General features: G+C 47.6%; 1 protein-coding gene across 1 annotated transcript; it reads left to right on the top strand.

The window, feature by feature from the left end:
* Window positions 1–2,837: 2,837 nt before the first annotated feature.
* Window positions 2,838–6,284, top strand: LOC147868043 (uncharacterized). Its single transcript, XM_087315765.1, has 3 exons — window positions 2,838–2,843; window positions 2,960–3,014; window positions 5,374–6,284. The coding sequence occupies exons 1-3, from the start codon at window positions 2,838–2,840 to the stop codon at window positions 5,823–5,825; spliced, it is 513 nt and encodes a 170-aa protein (XP_087171891.1). The 3' UTR covers window positions 5,826–6,284.
* The last annotated feature ends 14,314 nt before the right edge of the window (window positions 6,285–20,598 follow it).

The following is a 20,598-nucleotide window of genomic DNA, read 5'->3' as shown; positions in this document are numbered from 1 at the left end:
ACGATAGGTCCATCTTATGTGGATTCCCACTGACTCAGTAAAGGGGGAGGACGACCATTGTTGGATGAAGGCTAGTCGTTGTCTTTCAACTCCATCAGAGTCACCCTTGAGGCCATCATATTGGCTCTTTAGAGTGGCTACCACTTCACTCCATATCTCTTGAATTAACACTATTGGCTGCACGGTTTGGTTGGAGAAGACCCGTCTACATCGTTGTTTCCATAGAATCTAAAGAGTTATTGGGTTGACCAATTCCAACACAACTTGAGATTTGGCATTGATAGGAGTTGAGTAGACATTGTCAATGGTGGAGAAAAAAACCTCTTGTGCTTTTATAACCAAAGTCATCCCCTCTTCCTGATGCTCACATCTGTCAACTGGGGCCTACCATGATAGCCAACATACATTCCCCCACTTGATTGAGCCTTGCACCTGGCATAATTGCAATAAGCAGCCAACCTCCCGCCATATTCGATGGGACTCTGGGCAGTCCCATAGAGCGTGTTGTATTGATTCTACTACATTTGGACACGCTACACAATTAGGAGAGCTGAAGTTCCCACATTGCCATGCACCAACCGGTAGTGACTTATGTATTAATAGCCATTGGAAAGTGGTGATTCACCTCGCGTGTTGTTGTTTCCAAAGTTTCTGCCAAAACTTGGTGATAATTGTGTTAGGAACATGATATGTTTTCTAGACCTTTTCAGCAACCGGATCTCGGGCAGATTGAACGGCTATAATATGGCGACCCCGTTTAGTTGTGAATTGAAAGAAAGGGATAGGTTTGCTTCCTTGCCCCGCGTAAGGATCACACATGTCCATTGCGAAGGGTCCCAACTGACCTTATGTAGCCATGTGTTTTCATGAGTACATATGTGCCAATCTGGTTGTACGATCGGATTAGGATCTACAATCCATTTATGCCCAGTATATGCTAGTACTCGAATTGCCTTACGCTGTGTTGATGTCTCGTTGTCTTGCAGTTCAGAGCCTTCGATCCTGTCCGGTGTGTCCCTACCTCTTGGGAGCAAAGAGCCCTCCTCCTTGTAGTCTATCCAATTCTCTGTTGTCGTCCTTTGAGGATCTGCTTCCCTAATCAATAGAGCATTAATGATTTCAGATCTCATAGCCCATTCACCCCTGATTCCATGGAGGATGTTGGCTTGGTCTTGTATTGGCAATGACATAAACCGTCTCCAACATTCTATACTTTTTCCTCGACCTTCCGACATGTACCCCATGACAACCCCTTACTTGATCCAATTAGTTGATTAGATTCATCCCTAATACATGGGTTCCAAAGGATACGTTGACTGAGCCAGACAGGTTCGAAATTGGGTTGATCGCACTTGAGTCCTCATCTAATGTCACACCACGCTTTCCACATGGTTGCACTAAATCTATCCTCTAGTTGGCGGGAGAAACTAGGTTTGAGATCCATGTTTAGAATTCATCTAGTTTGGGGGGCCCAATTGGTCCCTTTTCGTGGCCTAAAGTAAGTGAAGCGTAACCGCAATAACATTTTCTAGCAGTCATTCCCTAATTGGAGTCCTCACACCACAAATTTGGCGAATAGGGCTTTTGATTGTGAGAGGGGATCAATAAGACCCAATCCTCCTCTCGACTTAGGTGATGTGAGTATAGGCCACGCCACCTTGGCCCGAGTTGCATGATCTTCCTTGCGTACCAGTCGTACAGTATACTTTCCTTGGAGATTGTCCAGCATGATAGGCTGTACCATGCTGTCGCGAGTAATACTTGGTTTGCCTCTATGATGTGCCCCGCTAGCGAGAGTTTTTTCGAACTCCAATGTATTAACTTTTGTCGTATGGAGTGAATAACTGGTGTAATCATAGTCTCCGGAGGTATGTTGAACCCAATTTGGAAACCCAACTATTTGGTGCTCTCACCTTGATTGATCCACTTGAAAGCGGGATCTGGGTGCCACGCAGGATGTGCATCATGAGAGAGCCATATTGCACAAGATTTGTGCCAATTGATCATGGCATTGGATTGCTTGCAAAATACGTCTAGACCGCTTTCTAGCTTTTTCAATCTATCTGTGTTGATTGAAGCATGTTTCACAACACGAATAACGATAGTTTTTTTTTTCTTCCAAAAACAAAACTCCATCCATCAGTTATAAAAATTTACAGTTGTGAATGTTATGTGCAAACCCAGAAGGAACTCAATTGTTCCATTTCATGTTACATTGGGATAGTTTTATGGCTAGGGTAATATAAAAGTACAAAATATTTTTGATGTCCTAATGGAGTAAATCATAGTTCTTCACTACTTCTATGGGAAAGACAAATAATATTTCTCTACATGAGCATGAGGTGGAGCTTTTCTAAGAAGATATTACATGCTAGTCCCGTGCTATAAATGGCTCAACTTGTTTTATGCATGACCTTTTTTGTGACTGCCATGATTAATTTAGTGTGAAGGACGATTACACTATGATGTTTTGTGAAAAATCTAACAAAGAGTTGACGCATTATAATGGAATAAGTACGTGGCTGACCGTAATCATTCTAAGCTTCCTATTAACTTAGAATGTATAAATATATTGAAAGCTTATATAAGATGGTAAGCTCATATTATGATTTTGTTATCCAACAGAACAACTGATATTGAGGGAGATTACATATCACATGTTGATCTAATGTGTACCGGTGCACATAAACATGTGAGATATCAACATATTCCTTAAGGATGTGCATCTGTGGCTTTATGATTGTAACCTTTGTGTTGCATGTGCTCAATTGTTTCTTAGGATTCATGCATCATAACATGCATGTGTTAGGCATGAAACACAATGTTATGGTTGGGTAATGATTGTATTATGTATTTTTGGGCATGGTTAAGCTATTGCGGTAAGGATTCCAACCAATTTTCAATTCTCAAATATCCATAAATTACTTAATGGTAAGACCATATCATGGGTCCAACTTAGACATTTACTCTCTCTCTCTCTCTCTCTCTCTCTCTCCATATATATATCTATCTATATATATCACGCATTATGGTTAATTATGTATGTGTGTGCGTGTGTGTGTATATATAAATTAAAAATATATATGTATATATGTTCGTGATAGATGGGTGGTAATTATGTACAATTAGAAGATTAATTGTGCCTTGATCCTTTAATTCCTGTATGTGGCTCTAACTTTTGCATGTGAAGCTACTTGACATAGATACTACATATTTGTTGTTGCCATCAATTGTTTATTGTTGACCATATTGTAAGAAGACAAGGTAGACTATTGCTATACAGTGTGATATCTAGACTTCATTGAAAAAGGTAATAAAGTTACCCTCAAGTTTCATGATTACAAGATCCTAATCTTCATGACAGAAAATTTCCTTACCATGGACTTATAAATTCAAAGCTAAGAAGTTATGTTTCAAATAAATTGCAAGTAGTTAATCCATCTATTTACTCAGATTCCACCTATTAGTTAGACACTAAATCTAACTTCTTTGATGCATTACTACCGCTAGATAGAATATTTGTGGCACAAGTAACTATCAAACTACTTTTGAGAATAGTTTCTATTTTCTTGTGTTTGACTCTCCAAGTCATAATCAATGGTTATACCAAATCAAATTTGACGGATAATAGCGCCTTGGGATGAATCTTAACTGAAGTTTGTAAATCTTTATAACATATTATTTTTTGAATACAATAATATCTGAACCACAAGCCTCCACATTTCTCCAAATTGTGATACGTTTGGGTTGTGAAAGAGGCTCATTCCAGTGGAATGTATTAAGAGATCATGAACGTATCCCATCTTCCAAAACGTTTCTTCTTAAATTTCATTAATCTAGAACTCAACATCTTGTTCCTAAATTGGCTATGTAGAGCAAAACTCCATATATGTATTGAATTGTTCCATTTAATGAGCAACCTCCCCATCCTAATTAATGGTGCATAGATATATTATACTAAAGATTTATCCCCTTCTCGTAAAGAACACTTGAATTTGAAACGAGACAAATACTTAACCCCTACTCAAAATTGGATTCACTCCTTAAAACCATGTGCATTATGTGGCATATTTCTCACTCTAGAGAAGTTTTCATTTTCTTGAGAACCACACATTTCGTTTTTGGGCCTTGGGCAAACTTGTATGTGCAAGAGTTCTTTGATTTCAAGTTGGATTCCAAGTTACAACACACGATGGCTAAGATTTTGGTACTTTTCTTGTGATTGTATGTAAGTTGTAAAGCAATCTTAGGTTCAATAAGGACAAGGACAAGGGGAATGGTAAATTTTGAATGTAAATTGCCACACATTTATAGATAGAAATTAAATAGATAGATAGATAGATAGATAAATAGTAAATCCATGGTTATTGGATGTATCCACATTTTGTGCATTGCATATAATGCTATTTAATCCCATTAGTTACCACCTAACTGACTTGGGCCTCAAAGGGATGTGTAAAGTACTCTTTGTATTTGGCCAATATTTTGCAAGTAGGTTAACTTGTATTGGCCAAGATTAGCTTCTCTACTAAATCCATATTGTTCTCTTTGTTACTCCCCATCGCCACTCAACCAATTAATGACTCTATATTGTCATTATAACTTTAGTATTAGTACCTATTAATTGCGTAGTCACATGATTAGTCACGAAAACGGTGCCTTCCTTTATCGAAAAATTTCTCAAGTTTTCAAACAAAGCCAAGATAATTGTTAAAGTAGTGTAGCTTCAGCTAGCTCCCTACATAGCTCCCTACAATGTTATTGGTATTTCCTCATAACTTCGTAATATATGCTTTCACACATGAAGATGGAATTGGGCCAACTAATAAAGACAGTTTTCTCGGAGCATGTGCATCCATGCACGCAATTAGAGTTTGGCCGTCTCCATACCTACGGTAAAGTGTGCCTCCATACACTTTAGGACCTAGAGTTTGGACGTCTCCATACCTATGACAAAGCTATATTATAAATGATGTTCGCTATGGATATATGGAGATTTGGTGTCGAGCATAGTTAGGGCACACAACAATCAATGTCTTTCATCTAATTCCCCACTAGCGTTTATGTTGGGATATGTTTGTTGCATTCATAACTCCTTAGGTAAACTAGAAAGGGCATAAAGCCATTAGGTGATTGGAAAGGGGGAAAAGCAGGCAAGTAATAAAAGCAAGAAAGCGAAGGTTGATGAGGAAGTCCATGCATAAAAAGGATGGGACGAGACAATGTAAACATCAAAGAGAGGGATAGAGCTGAAAGACAGAGAAAGGAAGGAAAGAAAGAAAGAAAGGAAAAAGAAGTAGAATCACATAGCAAAAAAAATGGCTGTTGTGATGCAAGAACAAGCGGTAGTGACATCCACACTGCCACCCCCACCTAGTCCTAGTCCGAGTCCTAGTCCTGCTGCTCCCCTCGCTTTCCCGGAGCTCCGAGAGAAGGCGGTGATATTCAAAGGGCAATCCGAGTTCATGGAGAGGACGGTGCTGCTTTTCCGAGAAATGGGCCTCCCGGAGAACATGCTACCCCTCAAGGACATTGTCGAGAGTGGGTTCGTCGAAGAAACTGGGTTCTCGTGGACCGTCACACGTGGTGGGCAACGCCACCATTTCGCGAAAGCCGACCGGATGTGCTCCTACGATACCATCATCACATCCAACATCACGAAAGGACGCATGTCCAACATCAAAGGTGTGAAAGCCAAGGAATTGGGCCTCTGGGTACCCATCCATGAAATCTATGTCGATGACTCGAAACCCAATAACAAGAAATTGGTGTTCAAAGGCATTATGGGCCTCTCTCGTTCCATGTCCTTCCACCTCTTCGAATGACTCCATTATATGAAAAACACGGCAATATTGTCAACTCCATATACTACCTAGAGCATGCCTCATAAATATTGTCGACTCGCATTACTCACAATATTGTCACTCCATAAATTTGTCCCTCGTCCTAGTGATCTGGCCAAAACAAGTGCCACGATCAATGTCACATCCCTCACCATTCACATTGCATCATATCTTCTAGTTTTTCATTCTCATTTCTCATCTTAACGTCAAAGACCTTGGATCAACATGGTGGGCAAGGTTATGTGCTTGTGCACAATACCTACATCGCCCCCTGGTGTTTAGTTGTAATATGTGTAATATTGCTCGATACATGTTGGTGTAATATGTGCAATCATCTGCACAATAACATGTGGAATATTGCACATACTATATCCCAAAATCATTGGTGTAAGAGTACCTTTTTGGAGTAGTTTATACAATATATCCCAAAACCATCGGTGCGTTGTGTGCAATACTATTTACGAATATCGTAATGTTGGTTTACTTAGTTGTTCAACACCCATACATCTCATTAATTTGTTTCAACCAATATTTATCCTTCTCAAGCTATACTTTCTATCACTATTTTATTTTCATCATTTACTTCAATGTTCTTTCACATTGCATTCTTAGCTATTTTTAAATGTCTTGTAGGAGCTTAACCACTTAACATCTTGTTTTTTTCAACTTTTAGTCAAGTTTTCTTTTCCATCTCATTTTTAATGACCTTTAAGTTGGTTGTTGTAAGATGTTCTATCTTTAACATCTTGTTTGTTTAGACTTTTATATCCAAGTGTTCCTTTCTATCTTATTTTAATTGACTTTAACTTGTTGTAAGAGTTGGTGCTCTACCTTTACCTTCACATCCCTTTTTGTCTTTATATATAAATGCGATAGTTTACTCTGGTAGCAAGATGTTCAATGACAAACAACATGGCACATCCACTCGTGAATATATGCCTTTATTGGAAGATGGTTAGGGCTCAAGAATACCAAATATTTCTAAATCTAGGGAGTGATACGTCCAACATATTTGTGTGGTGTGAGAGATGGGTAAATTGTTTGCATCCATGGGAGAATGAAAGTGATGAATGGGATATGACGCAACCCATGGCATGGATTGAGTTGTGGTTCTTTTAGAGAGGGAAGGGAGCTCGAGAGGTTCCCTTTTCTTTCTTTTTCTTCTCTATGAATTTTTATTTTGACAAATCCCCACCCCCCTTCACAATGATTTTTGCCCAATGGCCCTCCCCTAAAATGTTGAGCTTATGATGTTAGGAAGTACCATAAACACTCAATTGCTAGCATAAACCAAGCTATGTATTATGACCGTTATCAAGTGTCTCATCATCATAATCTAGCCAAGGAAGATTGTTGCCTGACAACATGTGGGAGAACATCACATTTCTCTCAACTATATTGATCGCACTCACATTACAATCTTAGTGATATTGCCACTCTCATTCTTGAGAATTTCTAATGCAATTTAGTATATAATCTCAATGAAAGAGCCTTTGTTTTAGCCCACATCTAATATCCCTCCCTCCACAACTAGCAGCCTAAGGACACAAAAGTTCACAAAACAACACATAGTAAGATTAGCAAAGCTAATCATATGTTGCTACACCCCCAATGTGACATGAGTTTCCCTAGTTCTCAATATAATTAGTATGTTCAAGTTGTACAAACAATCAATTTTGAGAACCTAGAAATAGAAATGCATTATAATGAATTGCGCGTGAAAAATAGTGGAATCACATACTTTTATTTGCAATAAATTCTTAAAACCAAAAAACATTATCTGATATGGTTCATGCCATTAAGATTGCAAGGAAATGTAATTTTATTAATTTAATTACGACAATATTTTAACTTTGAGAAGAATAAGTACTAAGTGAATTGCCAATCACATGTTTCTATAAAAAATCTACAATTCACATACTATCACATCAATATTATAATATATTTATAATCACTTATTTGTAACCACACATATTAGATTTGGATCCATATGATGTAATCTTCATGAAGTACTTATTTTAAAGCCATCACAACGTAGAGTTTTTGATATTTTAACATAAACATAGGTGTAAGCTTTGTTAAGTTAGTGAAGAGTTCAAAAATTCTTCATAGAAATTATCCTACATTTTTTCATACAATGTCTTTAATGAGTTTAATAGTAAGTTTATACCTACATACTACAGGCACACCTAAGAGTACACTCCGTAGAAGTAAATATAGTTACCGCCATTCCTTCAAATTTATCTTGTATTTCATTCATCACTCCACTAAATGTTAATGCAAATAGAGGATTGCCCATTTTCTTTATCAAAATGGATAAGGATTCGAGCTTTGTAACTAGAGTTTTCATAACCCATAGACCTTCAACCAATCCCTAGATTTTCTGTCCATGGGTGACCAATAGAAGAATCACGACATGATGAAAATATCATCCACCATGACATCTTGATGATGGTGTGCTAAATGGTGTCGTTCAGTTGACAGTCGACTACTGTGACTGACAACACAATAATGTTGAACGTTCTATCAAGAAACTGTGGAAGTAAGAATGGAATTGCGTATTGGTTGGTTATATGAATTATGATATGAGGTACAATGATCAACTAATTGACTTAATATGATTAATAGTGTTGAGAATCAAGCTCAACTTGGTCTAGTGTGTGAACTCACCTTGAGAGTGAATAGACACTCCAACGGTCAAGAGTCACCATTAAGTCACCACTTTGTATTCTAGCATTTTGTATGAGTCATAGAATCAAATTCTATGACACATAACTTATGAGCTTTCACATTCCCCATGCTCCATGAGTCATGTAGTTAATGAAGAGAGAGGGTGACTATATAAAGCACCCTCCTCCCTCTTTGTATAATGTTGAGTCTTTCTCCTTCGTTAATACAATCTACCTTGCGTATACTCTGTGTCTTACTTCTCACTCACTCACTCTCACTCACTCTCTCTCTCTCATACACACACAGTTCACACCTATTCCGCTACACAAGAATCATACCTGATTCTTTACATGGTATTAGAGCGAGGTTGGTAGTTTGATCTAGCCCATTCGCCTCATCGTGATCGTGTGTTGTGCTCCACACCGACGACCAAGAACCGGCTCATCGCTATCGTAGCTTTGCTACATAGCTCGCATTCGAAGAGAGAAGAAGAAGAAGAAGAAGAATCGACATAATGAATACTCAAATGGGGAGCGCTCTCCCTACCGAGAAGTTGGATTGAAACAACTTCGCATCTTGGGAGTACAAGATGCACCAATACCTTGTCGGACAAGGCTATTGGAGCTACATCAAAGGAGCGCACGAAGACCGACCCGTCGACACGGCTCCCGGATATGCGACATGGGAGCAAGCCGCAAGCCGCAAGCCGTGTGATGTATTGTTTGGCAACATGTGTTCACGACCACATGCTCGGTTACAATCGAGAAGCCAAGATGCTGAAGGAAGCATGGGAAAATCTACGAAAGATTTTCGCCGCCAACACGACCACAAGGAAGCTTCAACTCCGCCAAGAGTTGAACAACATTCAACAAAGGGACATGTCCATCACGACATACACCTTGAAGATCAAGGAGCTTTGCGACTCGCTCGGATCAATAAGCGTAAGCATCGATGATGATGAGATGGTGCAAATATGCCTCGGCGGCCTCGCACCACGGTTCGACGCGATGCAAACCGCCGTTCTAGCAAGGGACAAATCTCCCTCCTTCTTCGAGCTCCAATCAATGCTATTGGTCGAAAAAACCACGTGCGTACAAGGAGCAATGAGTTGGAAGGTCACATGCTCTACACGCACTCGAATGGAGGAAGAGGACGCGAACGAGCGAGAGGCCGATTCGGCCAAGGACAAGGCGGACGAGGTCCGACCTACGACAACAACTCCCAATTTCGGCCGCAAAACAGAAGTCAACGAGGAACCTTTGCAAGAAGGGGGAGCTTCTACTCTGGCCCGAGCCGTCAAAATGCAACCGAATGCAGATACTGCGGAAAGCTCAGCCACCACGAAGAAGAGTGCCGAAAGAAGATGCGCGAAACGACTTCCACAAGCCGACAACTCACGAATTACACGCACAACTCCGACTACGAAGATCGTGGCGGAATGTTCATGATGAAACATAGAGCAAACTCTATGTTGGCCTCTACCTCAACTAGTGCCTCCAGTTCGGAAGACGTATGGTTCGTTGATTCCGGTGCCTCGAACCATATGACATCGCATCAAGAATGGTTCCGAGAACTTCGAGAGCTGGATCGACCCGACTATGTCGAAACCGGGACGACACTACGCACCTGATTCGGCACATCGGCAATGTTCCGTTCGGAAAAGAAGGTATGCAAAATTACATTAAAAATGTCTTGCATGTACCGACCATCACGAAGAATTTGGTCTCGGTCGGCCAAATGGTTGAGCAAGGGATGCAAGTACGATTCGACCAAGAAGGGTGCTTCATCGAAAAAGAAGGCCTAATCATCACACGTGGAAGAAGAGAGGGCCAGATGTTCATTCTCGATTCACACGAGATAAAATCCGCCATGTTCGCGAAAAGAATGAAAGCCGACTCCGACATAGAGCTATGGCATAAGCGAATCGGCCACATCAATCTCAACAAACTCAAAGCAATGAAATCGAAAGGAGTTGTCATCGGACTCCTGACATTCAAAGAGAAGGAGATTGAAGGTGTATGCGAAGCGTGCCAATTCGGCAAGCAACACCGACACCCATTCCCGAAAGAGCGGAACGTGAGCAAAGGTCTACTCAACGTAGTCCATTCCGACGTATGGGGACCGACGTAGACGGCTACATTCGAAGGATGCCGATATTACGTGCTCTTCATCGACGACTTCTCTAGGTACACTTGGATCTACCCGATGCGGCAAAAGAGCGAAGTGTTCAGACACTTCCAGACATTCAAGAATGAAGTCGAGAAAGCCACGGGCCGACATGTACGTTGTCTTCGATCGGATGGCGGCAAGGAGTACTTCTCAGATGATTTCACGACGTATCTTCGAAAGGAAGGAATTTGGCGAGAATTCACTTGCCGACACACTCCGCAAAAAAACGGAGTAGCCGAGCGCAAAAATCGGCACATCCTCGAAGTAGCGCGGGCCATGATGAACGAGAAGCATATGCCCAAGTCATATTGGGCCGAAGCTACAAATACGGCTGTCTACCTAATGAACCGGTGCACAACATCCGGCGTGCACGAGGTCACTCCGCACGAAAAATACTTCGGAAAGAAGCCGGACTTATCGCACACCCGGATATTCGGCGCAATAGCGTACTTGCACATCCCCGACGAGAAGCGTCAAAAGCTTGACCCATGACGGGAACTCAACGCTCCTTATCTGCAACGCTCGGCCACAACCGAGCTTAGAATCATACACAGAAAACGGGAAATAATAAACGACACAAAGAAGAGAAGAGTACACAGGAGGTTTACGTGGAAAACCCCAAACTAGGGGAAAAAACCACGGCAGCCCACAGGTTGCAAACTGTCACTATTCAAGAATGTACAACAGTGAGTTCACTGAGGCAACGACCTCGTGCTCACAATCTTCGCCACAGGCGGCGATTACAACTGAGACAACGACCTCTCTCTCTCTCTCTCTCTCTATGTACACTGTTACGCGCACTAATCTCGTGCAAAACAAGAATGACAACAACAACTAAAAGTTTGCCCTAAGTCATATTTATACTAATATTACTTTTCAGCTATTTACAAATATAGCCATGATGGACTCTCAGAAAACATATTTACGAATATGTCTCTTCATCCGGTTCTCACCGGGTCTGTACCATCCGGCTCTCCGTAGCCTGGTACTCCTCATCCGGTCTTCACCGGGTCTATACCATCCGGCTCTCCGTAGCCGGGTACTCCTCATCCGGTCTTCACCGGGTCTGTATCATCCGGCTCTCCATAGCCGGGTACTCCTCATCCGGTCTTCACTGGGTCTATACCATCCGGCTCTCCGTAGCCGGGTACTCCTCATCCGGTCTTCACCGGGTCTGTATCATCCGGCTCTCCGTAGCCGAGTACTCCTCATCCGGTCTTCACCGGGTCTATACCATCCTGCTCTCCGTAGCCGGGTACTCGTCATCTGGTTTCGGCCGAGGCCTATCGGCCTCGGCCGAGTTTGTTCGTCGACACTATTCTTCTCCCTTCCCATCCGGAGGGGCCTATCTCCCAACAACCCGAAGTCGGAGAAATGTATCCTCGTAGGATACTCACTGGAGCAAAAGGGGTACAAGTGCTACAACCCCTCAACTTGAAAATCTCGAGTAAGTCGAGACGTTGTTTTTGACGAGTCTGCATCATGGTACGCACCAGAGACAACTTCGACTTCGACTCCGCTTGACCCGGAATCCGCCGAACAAGAGATAGAGGATGAAGATCGCCTTACGCGCATGTTCGAAAAAAGTCCGATCACGACCCGACTGAGCGGACCACAAGAGCCTTTGAGCGATCAAAGCACATCACGGCCTAGCTCGAAGATGGACAAAGGCAAGGCGAAAATGTCGAAATACAAAGATGATCGCTTCGACGACAATGAGTCGACCCACTCACTCAACAGTGAGTTCGGCGGCTTCGATGTACCAATCGGAGCTAAGAAAGCCCTCATCTTTGCAAATGAAAAGCTTTGCCGATCTACCCGTGAGAAGAACCCCGTAAGCCGATTCAGCTACAACGATTATATGGCGTACCATTACGCCTTTATGATGAAGGTAGCGACAGTACGGGAGCCGGAAACCTTTCCGGAAGCCGCGAAGGACCCACGATAGATCGAAGCAATAAACGAGGAGATGTAGGCACTACGGAAGAACGAGACGTGGGATCTCGTTCCCACCTCACCACACAAAAGGAGATCATATGCAAATGGATCTACAAGGTCAAGTATAACGGCGATGGCTTCGTAAACCGCTACAAAGCTCGACTCGTAGCGAAAGGATACGCTCAGACGCATGGCGTCGACTACGAAGAGACCTTTGCCCCGGTGGCAAAGATGACGACAATGCGGACCGTAATTGTGCTTGCCGCGGCGAAAGGATGGCACCTCCATCAAATGGACGTCAAGAATGCCTTTCTACAAGGCGAATTAGAAGAGGAGGTGTACATGATACAACCACCCAGCTTCAACTCGAGCACCCATCCAAAAGTTGTATGCTGACTCAAGAAGCCACTCTACGGCCTCAAGCAAGCACCGCGTGCTTGGCATTCGAAGATAACGCAATATCTTCATCAAATTGGATTCCGTATGTCAAAATCGGACAACTTCCTCTACATACGAAGCGATTCCGCAAGTCCGATCGTCATCATCTTATATGTGGATGACCTAGTCATTGGAGGTGAGCATCTCGTTGAAATCAATAAGGTCAAATCCCTCCTTTCTGACAAATTCGAGATGACGGACATGAAGGAGCTCCACTACTTCCTCGGCATCGAGGTAATTTGGACTCCAGCCGGAATCATGATCTCTCAACGACACTACATCCTCAACTTGCTATACAAGTTCGGGATGGCTCAGTGCAAATCCGCGGCAACCCCGCTCGATCGCAATCTCAAACTAGATGCGAACTCCGGCACGAAAGCGTGTGAGCCGACTTAGTATCGGCAACTCATCGGGAGTCTCATCTACCTCACGATCACTCGACCCGATCTCAGTTATCCGCTCGGTCTCCTTAGCCAATTCATGCAAACACCGCGTGATACTCACTTGGATTGCGCTGAGCGAGTTCTACGATACGTTGTCGTGAAGAAAACCATCCACAAGCGGAATCGGTGTGCCGGAGCATAGGAACCGGCTCTTCACGCACGTACGCCTTGTGTCGAACATAGGAGAGAATTAGGGACATGGGAGATCCTAGGTAGGTAGATTCGGTAGGTAGGAAGTTAATAGGAAACGGCTCCCTTCTTGCCTATAAAAGGAGGGAGACGAGGAGGAGGAAGGGATCGCGGAGAGTCGAGGACGAAGTGCTGTCGGTTTGTGGGCGAAGACTTCTCTCTCTCTCTGGTTCGCAAATTCCATAGCTTCTTTCGGTGCAGGTTTCGGGAGGCTCGCGCTGCTCTGAGGAATGCCCGAGTGCTTCCGGCAGCACCTCCAACCTGCTCCTGTCTTTCTGTGCGTTTACGAACAGGCATCGGCATCTGTTCGCCGGCCTGTTCGGTTGTAACCGACTTCGTGTTTTGTTGCTTCCGTGTTCTTGTTGCTGTCTTTGTTAATACATACATACATTCGTGTCTTTCTGTGTCGCTGTCCTACTCGCGTCTTTGTGTCGAAGGGCCGTGTCCCTGTGAATCTACGCTCGCACGTAGTGGGTCTCTTGTCCTTTCTCTCTTGCTCTTCGGTACAGGACCCCCGAGGTCCCGCCTCATTCCACGCATCCGCGAGGAATACCTCGACATCTTGGTGAACCCGACGTGAAGGAGGCGGCAGAAGAGCAGAAGATGAAAGGGTCGGATCTTGCGGAGGCCATGGCTTCGGCCGTGGATCGGATATTGAGCGCACGCGAGGGCTTCGGCGCCCTCGACAGAGCCATTGAGGCGGTCGTCGGTACGATCGGCCGGTTCAGCGGAAAGGATGCCACGAAGTATTTGGCGTCCTACGGGGCAGAAATGCTGATGCGGGACATTCCGGAAGAGAGGCGTCTTGCCGGGTTTCGTCGAGTGGCGATGCCGAGCATCCATTCGGAGGTGCTCGAGGTGCGGGCGGAGAGCCGTACCTGGGAGGAGTTCGAAGGCCGACTCTTGGAAAAATACGGGCTGGACGACGCACTCCGGCTTTCGAAACGAGACTTCATGGAATGGGTGGAGTCCCCCGGCAAGGGAAGAAACGCGTCGGCACTCCTCCGGGAGTTCGAAGAACGCTTTGCGCGCCTTTCGGCGCTTGACCGAACCGTTCTAGATACGAGCCGAGTCCTACTATTCGTCAAGTCGGTGGACGAGCGGGACCGGGATCAAGTCGGCTCCTTGCTGGAAACCGAAGACGGGCTGACGACCGACTGGGCTGCGGTTAAGAGAGTCTGTGGCCGTTTCGACAAACGGCGAGAATGGGCTGACAACGGGGCGGCTGGTGTGGGTGCTGTCACAGCAAGGAGGCTTGAACCGGCACCGCAAGGGCGAAGGGAAGAAACCCGGGAATGGCTAGAAACCGATCCGGCTTCGACCGGCATGGTCAGTGGCTCGTCCGGAGGAGCAGCGCTGGAGGAGTTGACGCGGGCGGTAAAGGATCTCCAGATCGCCCAGACTCGAAGGGAAGGCGGCGAACCGGCTCGTGACCGACGGCCGGTAGCAGCGAACAGGTGCATGTGGTGCGACGAGGTTGGCCACATCTGGAAGGACTGCGGCGATTTCGCAGAAGCGTTGAGGAACCGGGTGGTGTACCTGTGGGAAGGCCGGGTGCACGCCGGCGACACCAAAAGGGCCCTGAACCGAAACGACGGGCGAGGAGGAATGAAGAGACTGATGGAAGAGGCAGAGTCCCGACACATGGAGGCCATCCACTACTCGGCGTCGGCCGACATTCGGGTCGGGGGCAGCGAGGCCCGAAAGGAGGGCAAAGACGGATTCTGGTCGGCAATGCTGGAAGGTCTTGCCGGCGCACGGCTAAGGAAAGATGAAACGGACCGCGCTGAGAGATGGGTCCGGGAAATAACCGGGTGGAGCGATCCGGTCGAGGAGAGGACGGGCTTTGTAGAAGCCGCCTGTCGGAACTACGAGGCTCTGGTAGAAGACAAACGAGTGGGGAAAGCCGGAGCGGCCGGGCCCTCACAACGGTATGAGACCCGATTCAGGCAACGACGAAACGATGCCGGTGGGTCCAGCTCGCAAGATAACCCCAGGAAGGGCGGATACCGACTGGGGACGGAAATAGAAAGGACTACGGACCTACGAAAGGTCCTAGAAGAACGGATCCTCGATAGCAAAGTGGAGCTGTCATTGCGAGAGGTGCTTGGGATCGCCAAGAAGGAGTTCCACGACTCCATTGTGGACCTGGTGAAATGGAAGAGGCTGTTGACGGAGACGGAACCGGAAAGACCGGTGGAGGTGCGGACGACGCACATCGACGACATGGCGCTGGAAGATGAGTGGGCGGAGAGCCACTATTCAAGGCCGCACTAGGCCCGAGCGACCACGGAGACCCCGGTAAAGATCGGAGATATTCAGGAACCGGTGGTGGCATTGGTGGACCACGGTTTGGAAATAAACCTGATGTCCATGGACTTCTATAAGAAGGGAAAGTGGCCGATCAACACCAAGCACGGGTGGAAGATACGGGCGGCGACGCGCGCCACCGAGGAACTGCATGGGGCCTGCCCGAACATGCGAGTCAAGATCGGCGACGTCGAGATTGACCAACACTTCTTCGTACAGGAGACGTCCTCGCATCCGGTCATATTAGGGGAACCATACATCACGACGGCGAGAATGGAGACCAAGGTGCTAGACAACGGTTCGGCCTATGCGAGGGTCAAAAGCCAGGACGGGCGCCATTCGGTCCAATTTCTGACGGTGCGACCGAACCACGAGCGAAACCGCGAATCCCTCGGTGGCGAGAACCGGGAGGATTTTTAGAGAGGGCTGCCGAGGCGTGGGGCCGAGACAGTCCGGACACTCGGGAACCCCACAACTGTACGATAGAACCGAAACCGAAGAAACCCTGTACGATAGGTAGGAAATTTTGCTTCTCCAACGACGGAGGGTGTATGATAGTCGGCATCGTTGGCCGAGAAAGGCCAAGGGCGGAGGAGCGACTTCGAGCGTGCGGAGTTCTCGGCCCGGAAGAGGAAATCAGCGGAGCCGTGGAGGCAGTCTCCTTCGACGACACCTTGGGAATGCTGAGGAAGGTAGCCGGAGAAGACCTTAACGAAGACCGGACGATACCGGTATGTTCCGAAGATATGTACGAAGTCATTGCGGACTTCAGTCAGGGGCTCGGGTCGGATCGGACTGCCCGAGTTAGCACGAAGTACAAGACTGTGGACCGGAAGGTAAGGCCAGTCCCGGCACCCTTACCGGAGGGCAGCGAGTCCCGAATCAGAGGGGTTGCGTCGGACCCCAGTTTACGAGATCCGGCCTGCATAGGACACACCTTCACCGACGGGACGCTCCGGGAGCTCAAAATCGGTGGGGGTGGGTTCCTACTGCCGGCGGAGGAAGACCGGTTTCGGAGGATGCTCGGAAGGCATGGGAAAGCCTTCGCATTCTCACCGGAAGAGATCGGGTGCGTAGACCCGACAATCGTGGAGCCGATGGTGATATTCACGGTACCGCATGTACCGTGGAATCTCAAGCCGATTCCAGTACCGAGAGCTCACATCCCGAAGTTGATGGAGCTATTGAGGCAGAAAGTCGATATGGGCATTCTCGAACCGTCGAGTGCCCCATACTCGAACCGATGGTTTACCGTACCAAAGAAAAACGGAACATTGCGCTTCATTCAAGACCTGCAGCCGGTCAACAGAGTGACCATTCGGAACACGGGAATCAGACCGACCATAGACGAGTTCACGGAGGCCTTCGCCGGAAGGTCGATTTACTCGGTCGGAGATCTGTACTTGGGGTACGACCAGTTCCAGCTAGCCGTGGAGAGCGGAGACATTACGACGATGCGAACTCCCCTCGGCCTAGTGCGAATGTGTACCCTGCCGCAAGGAGGGACCAACTCGGTGGCCCACATGGTGAATGCAATGAACAAGGTACTGAGGGATTGCATCCCGGACATCACCATGCCGTTTCTAGACGACATCCCTATCAAAGGGTGCCCGGTGGAAGAGAAGGAGGAGACAGTCGGGCCGGACGGATGCCGGCGATTCGTGGCAACACACATCGGCGACTGCGAGAAGGTGCTACAAAGGCTAGAGGATGCGAGGCTCACCTTCTCCGGGGAGAAATCGGCCTTCGGGCAATCAGAAATCCTGGTGGTCGGGCACCTATGTGGACCATATGGCCGGAAGCCGTCTCCGGCAAAGGTAGAAGCCATCTCCGCGATGAAGACCGACTGTAGCTCGGTTACGGAAGTTCGGAGGTTCCTGGGGGCATGCGCATTCTACCACATATGGATCCCGCATTACGCCCACGTTGCGGAGCCGCTATACGGGTTGCTGAAGAAAGGGCGAAAATTCGAGTGGCGAGACGAGCACACGGAGTCGGTCCGGAAGCTAAAGGAAGCTCTTGCGGCAGCACCGACGCTCCGTAAGGCTGTCTACGGGAAGGGTACCCCGGTATACATAACAGTGGATACGAGTCCGATCGGGATCGGATGGGTCGTCAACCAAGAGGACAAGGACGACATTCGGTTCCTGATCCGATTCGGCGCGAAGGTCCTCAGTGAACGACAGCGAGGGTACGCCCAGGTTAAACGCGAACTCTGGGGTATCGTTTCGGCAGTAAAGGCCGACAAAGACTACCTGATCGGGACAGAAGTGGTTATCGAGACGGATTGCCTGCCGATTCTCGGCATGGTTTCCGGATGCGCGACACCGGACCTGGCGATGCTCCGGTGGATAGCGTACATCAAGTCCCTGGAGCCGGAAATACGGCACATTTCCGGAAAGGACAACGCCATGGCCGACATGCTTTCGAGGGCGAGGTTTGATGACGAGGGCAGCATGGTTTCGGAGGATGAAGAAGTCGGCGTGGACTTCTTCGAGGCGGCGTACGTGACGACCGATGGGACGAGCACTCCGGCACTTAACGACTTCGACGAGAGCAGGTACGACGGCGAGTGGCTCTAGATCGGTGGATTTTTGAGGACAATGACGCCGGATGCGTCATGGACGAAGGACGAGGCCAACCGGATTCGGAAGAAAGCTTACCGATTCTTTCTCCGGGACGGATACTTATGGAAGCACCCGAAGAAGAGGAACGGCGTCCTGCTCCGGGTGGTGGCGATGAAGGAAGAACAGGAGGAGCTGCTGACGGCCTACCACGACAGCCCTTGGGCTGGACACCGTGGAACGTGGGCCACGTTCGAGAAGATAAAGGGGAAGTACTGGTGGCCGGGACTGTACCGGGACGTGCATCGGTTCGTGACGACTTGCGAGAGCTGTCAGATGCACTCTGGAGTCCGACATCGGGACGAGCTTCACCCTACGTACCCTCCGACCATCCACTTCAAATGGATGGTAGACCTGGTGACGATGCCGATGGGAGAAGGACAGATGCGGTATCTGGTCCTGGCTCGGGAAGATCTGACGAACCAGGTAGAAGGCCGGGCCCTTCAGAACAAAACGACCGCGGCCGTATGTCAGTTCCTGATTGAGGACGTGATATGCCGGTACGGGTGCGTCGGGAAGATCGTGGCTGATCGCGGGGAGTTGGACGCCGAAGAGGCCGAGGAGCTGTTCGACCGGCTAGGAGTCAAGCTCTCGCTTACCACTGCGTACAATCCGGAGGCGAATGGAAAGGTGGAGCGCGGACACGGACCGATCGTCAAGGCGTTAGTTCGGGCATGCGGAGGTCAAGTCGGGAACTGGCCGCGGCTGCTGCATTACGCGTTGTGGGCGGACCGAACTACGCACAGTTCGGTAACCGGATTCATGCCGGCAGAACTCATGTTTGGGCAGAAGCCGGTCATGCCGATGGAACGTACGATCTCCTCGTGGGCAACTGTGGACTGGAGAGACGAGATGAGCCGGGAGGAATTTCTGGCGGCGCGTATACGACAGCTCGAGCGAAGACCGGAGGACGTGGAGCAGGCTGCGGTAAAGCTTCGGGAAGCAAGGATGAGGAACAAAGCCCGGTTCGACCGAACGCACCGGCTCCGACCGAAGAAGATCGAGGAAGGCGACTGGGTGCTAGTCTACAACAGCAACCTCGACAACCAGCACCGAGCGACACGGAAGTTCGCAAGAAGGTGGTTCGGGCCTTACGTGGTACAAAGCGCCAACGACAACGGGACGTACCATCTGGCGGAACTCGACGACACGAGAGTGGCGATACCGGTAGCTGGGAAGCGGATCAAAGCGTTCAAGAAGCGTCACGACGACGAGCCGGATCCGGATAGCCTGGACCGGGACGATGAACGATCCGAAACCGAGGAAGGACCGACGGGCGGGGAATGAAGGCTGGACCGGTTTTCTCCGTCCCAACTCAATTTGGCGCATGCCGGTGGATGCCCGGTTAGGTGGGGGCGAATGTCATGAAGAAAACCGTCCACAAGCGGAATCGGTGCGCCGGAGCATAGGAACCGTCTCTTCACGCACGTACGCCTTGTGTCGAACATAGGAGAGAATTAGGGACATGGGAGATCCTAGGTAGGTAGATTCGGTAGGTAGGAAGTTAATAGGAAACGACTCCCTTCTTGCCTATAAAAGGAGGGAGACGAGGAGGAGGAAGGGATCGCGAAGAGTCGAGGACGAAGTGCTGTCGGTTTGTGGGCGAAGGCTTCTCTCTCTCTCTGGTTCGCAAATTCCATAGCTTCTTTCGGTGCAGGTTTCAGGAGGCTCTCACTGCTCTGAGGAATGCCCGAGTGCTTCCGGCAGCACCTCCAACCTGCTCCTGTCTTTCTGTGCGTTTACGAACAGGCATCGACATCTGTTCGCCGGCTTGTTCGGTTGTAACCGACTTCGTGTTTTGTTGCTTCCGTGTTCTTGTTGCTGTCTTTGTTAATACATAAATACATTCGTGTCTTTCTGTGTCGCTGTCCCACTCGCGTCTTTGTGTCGAAGGGCCGTGTCCCTGTGAATCTACGCTCGCACGTAGTGGGTCTCTTGTCCTTTCTCTCTTGCTCTTTGGTACAGGACCCCCGA

Source organism: Azolla caroliniana, unplaced genomic scaffold (assembly GCF_043228905.1).
Source record: "Azolla caroliniana isolate FFs.n. ecotype wild unplaced genomic scaffold, voAzoCaro1.0.p SCAF_2, whole genome shotgun sequence".
NCBI classification, from domain to species: domain Eukaryota; kingdom Viridiplantae; phylum Streptophyta; class Polypodiopsida; order Salviniales; family Salviniaceae; genus Azolla; species Azolla caroliniana.
This window is presented reverse-complemented; position numbering and strand designations above follow the sequence as displayed.

Coding starts and splice junctions, on each gene's coding strand:
- LOC147868043 (XM_087315765.1), top strand. Junction 3,015..5,373: donor CCATATATATATCTATCTAT/ATATATCACGCA, acceptor TGCCACCCCCAC/CTAGTCCTAGTCCGAGTCCT.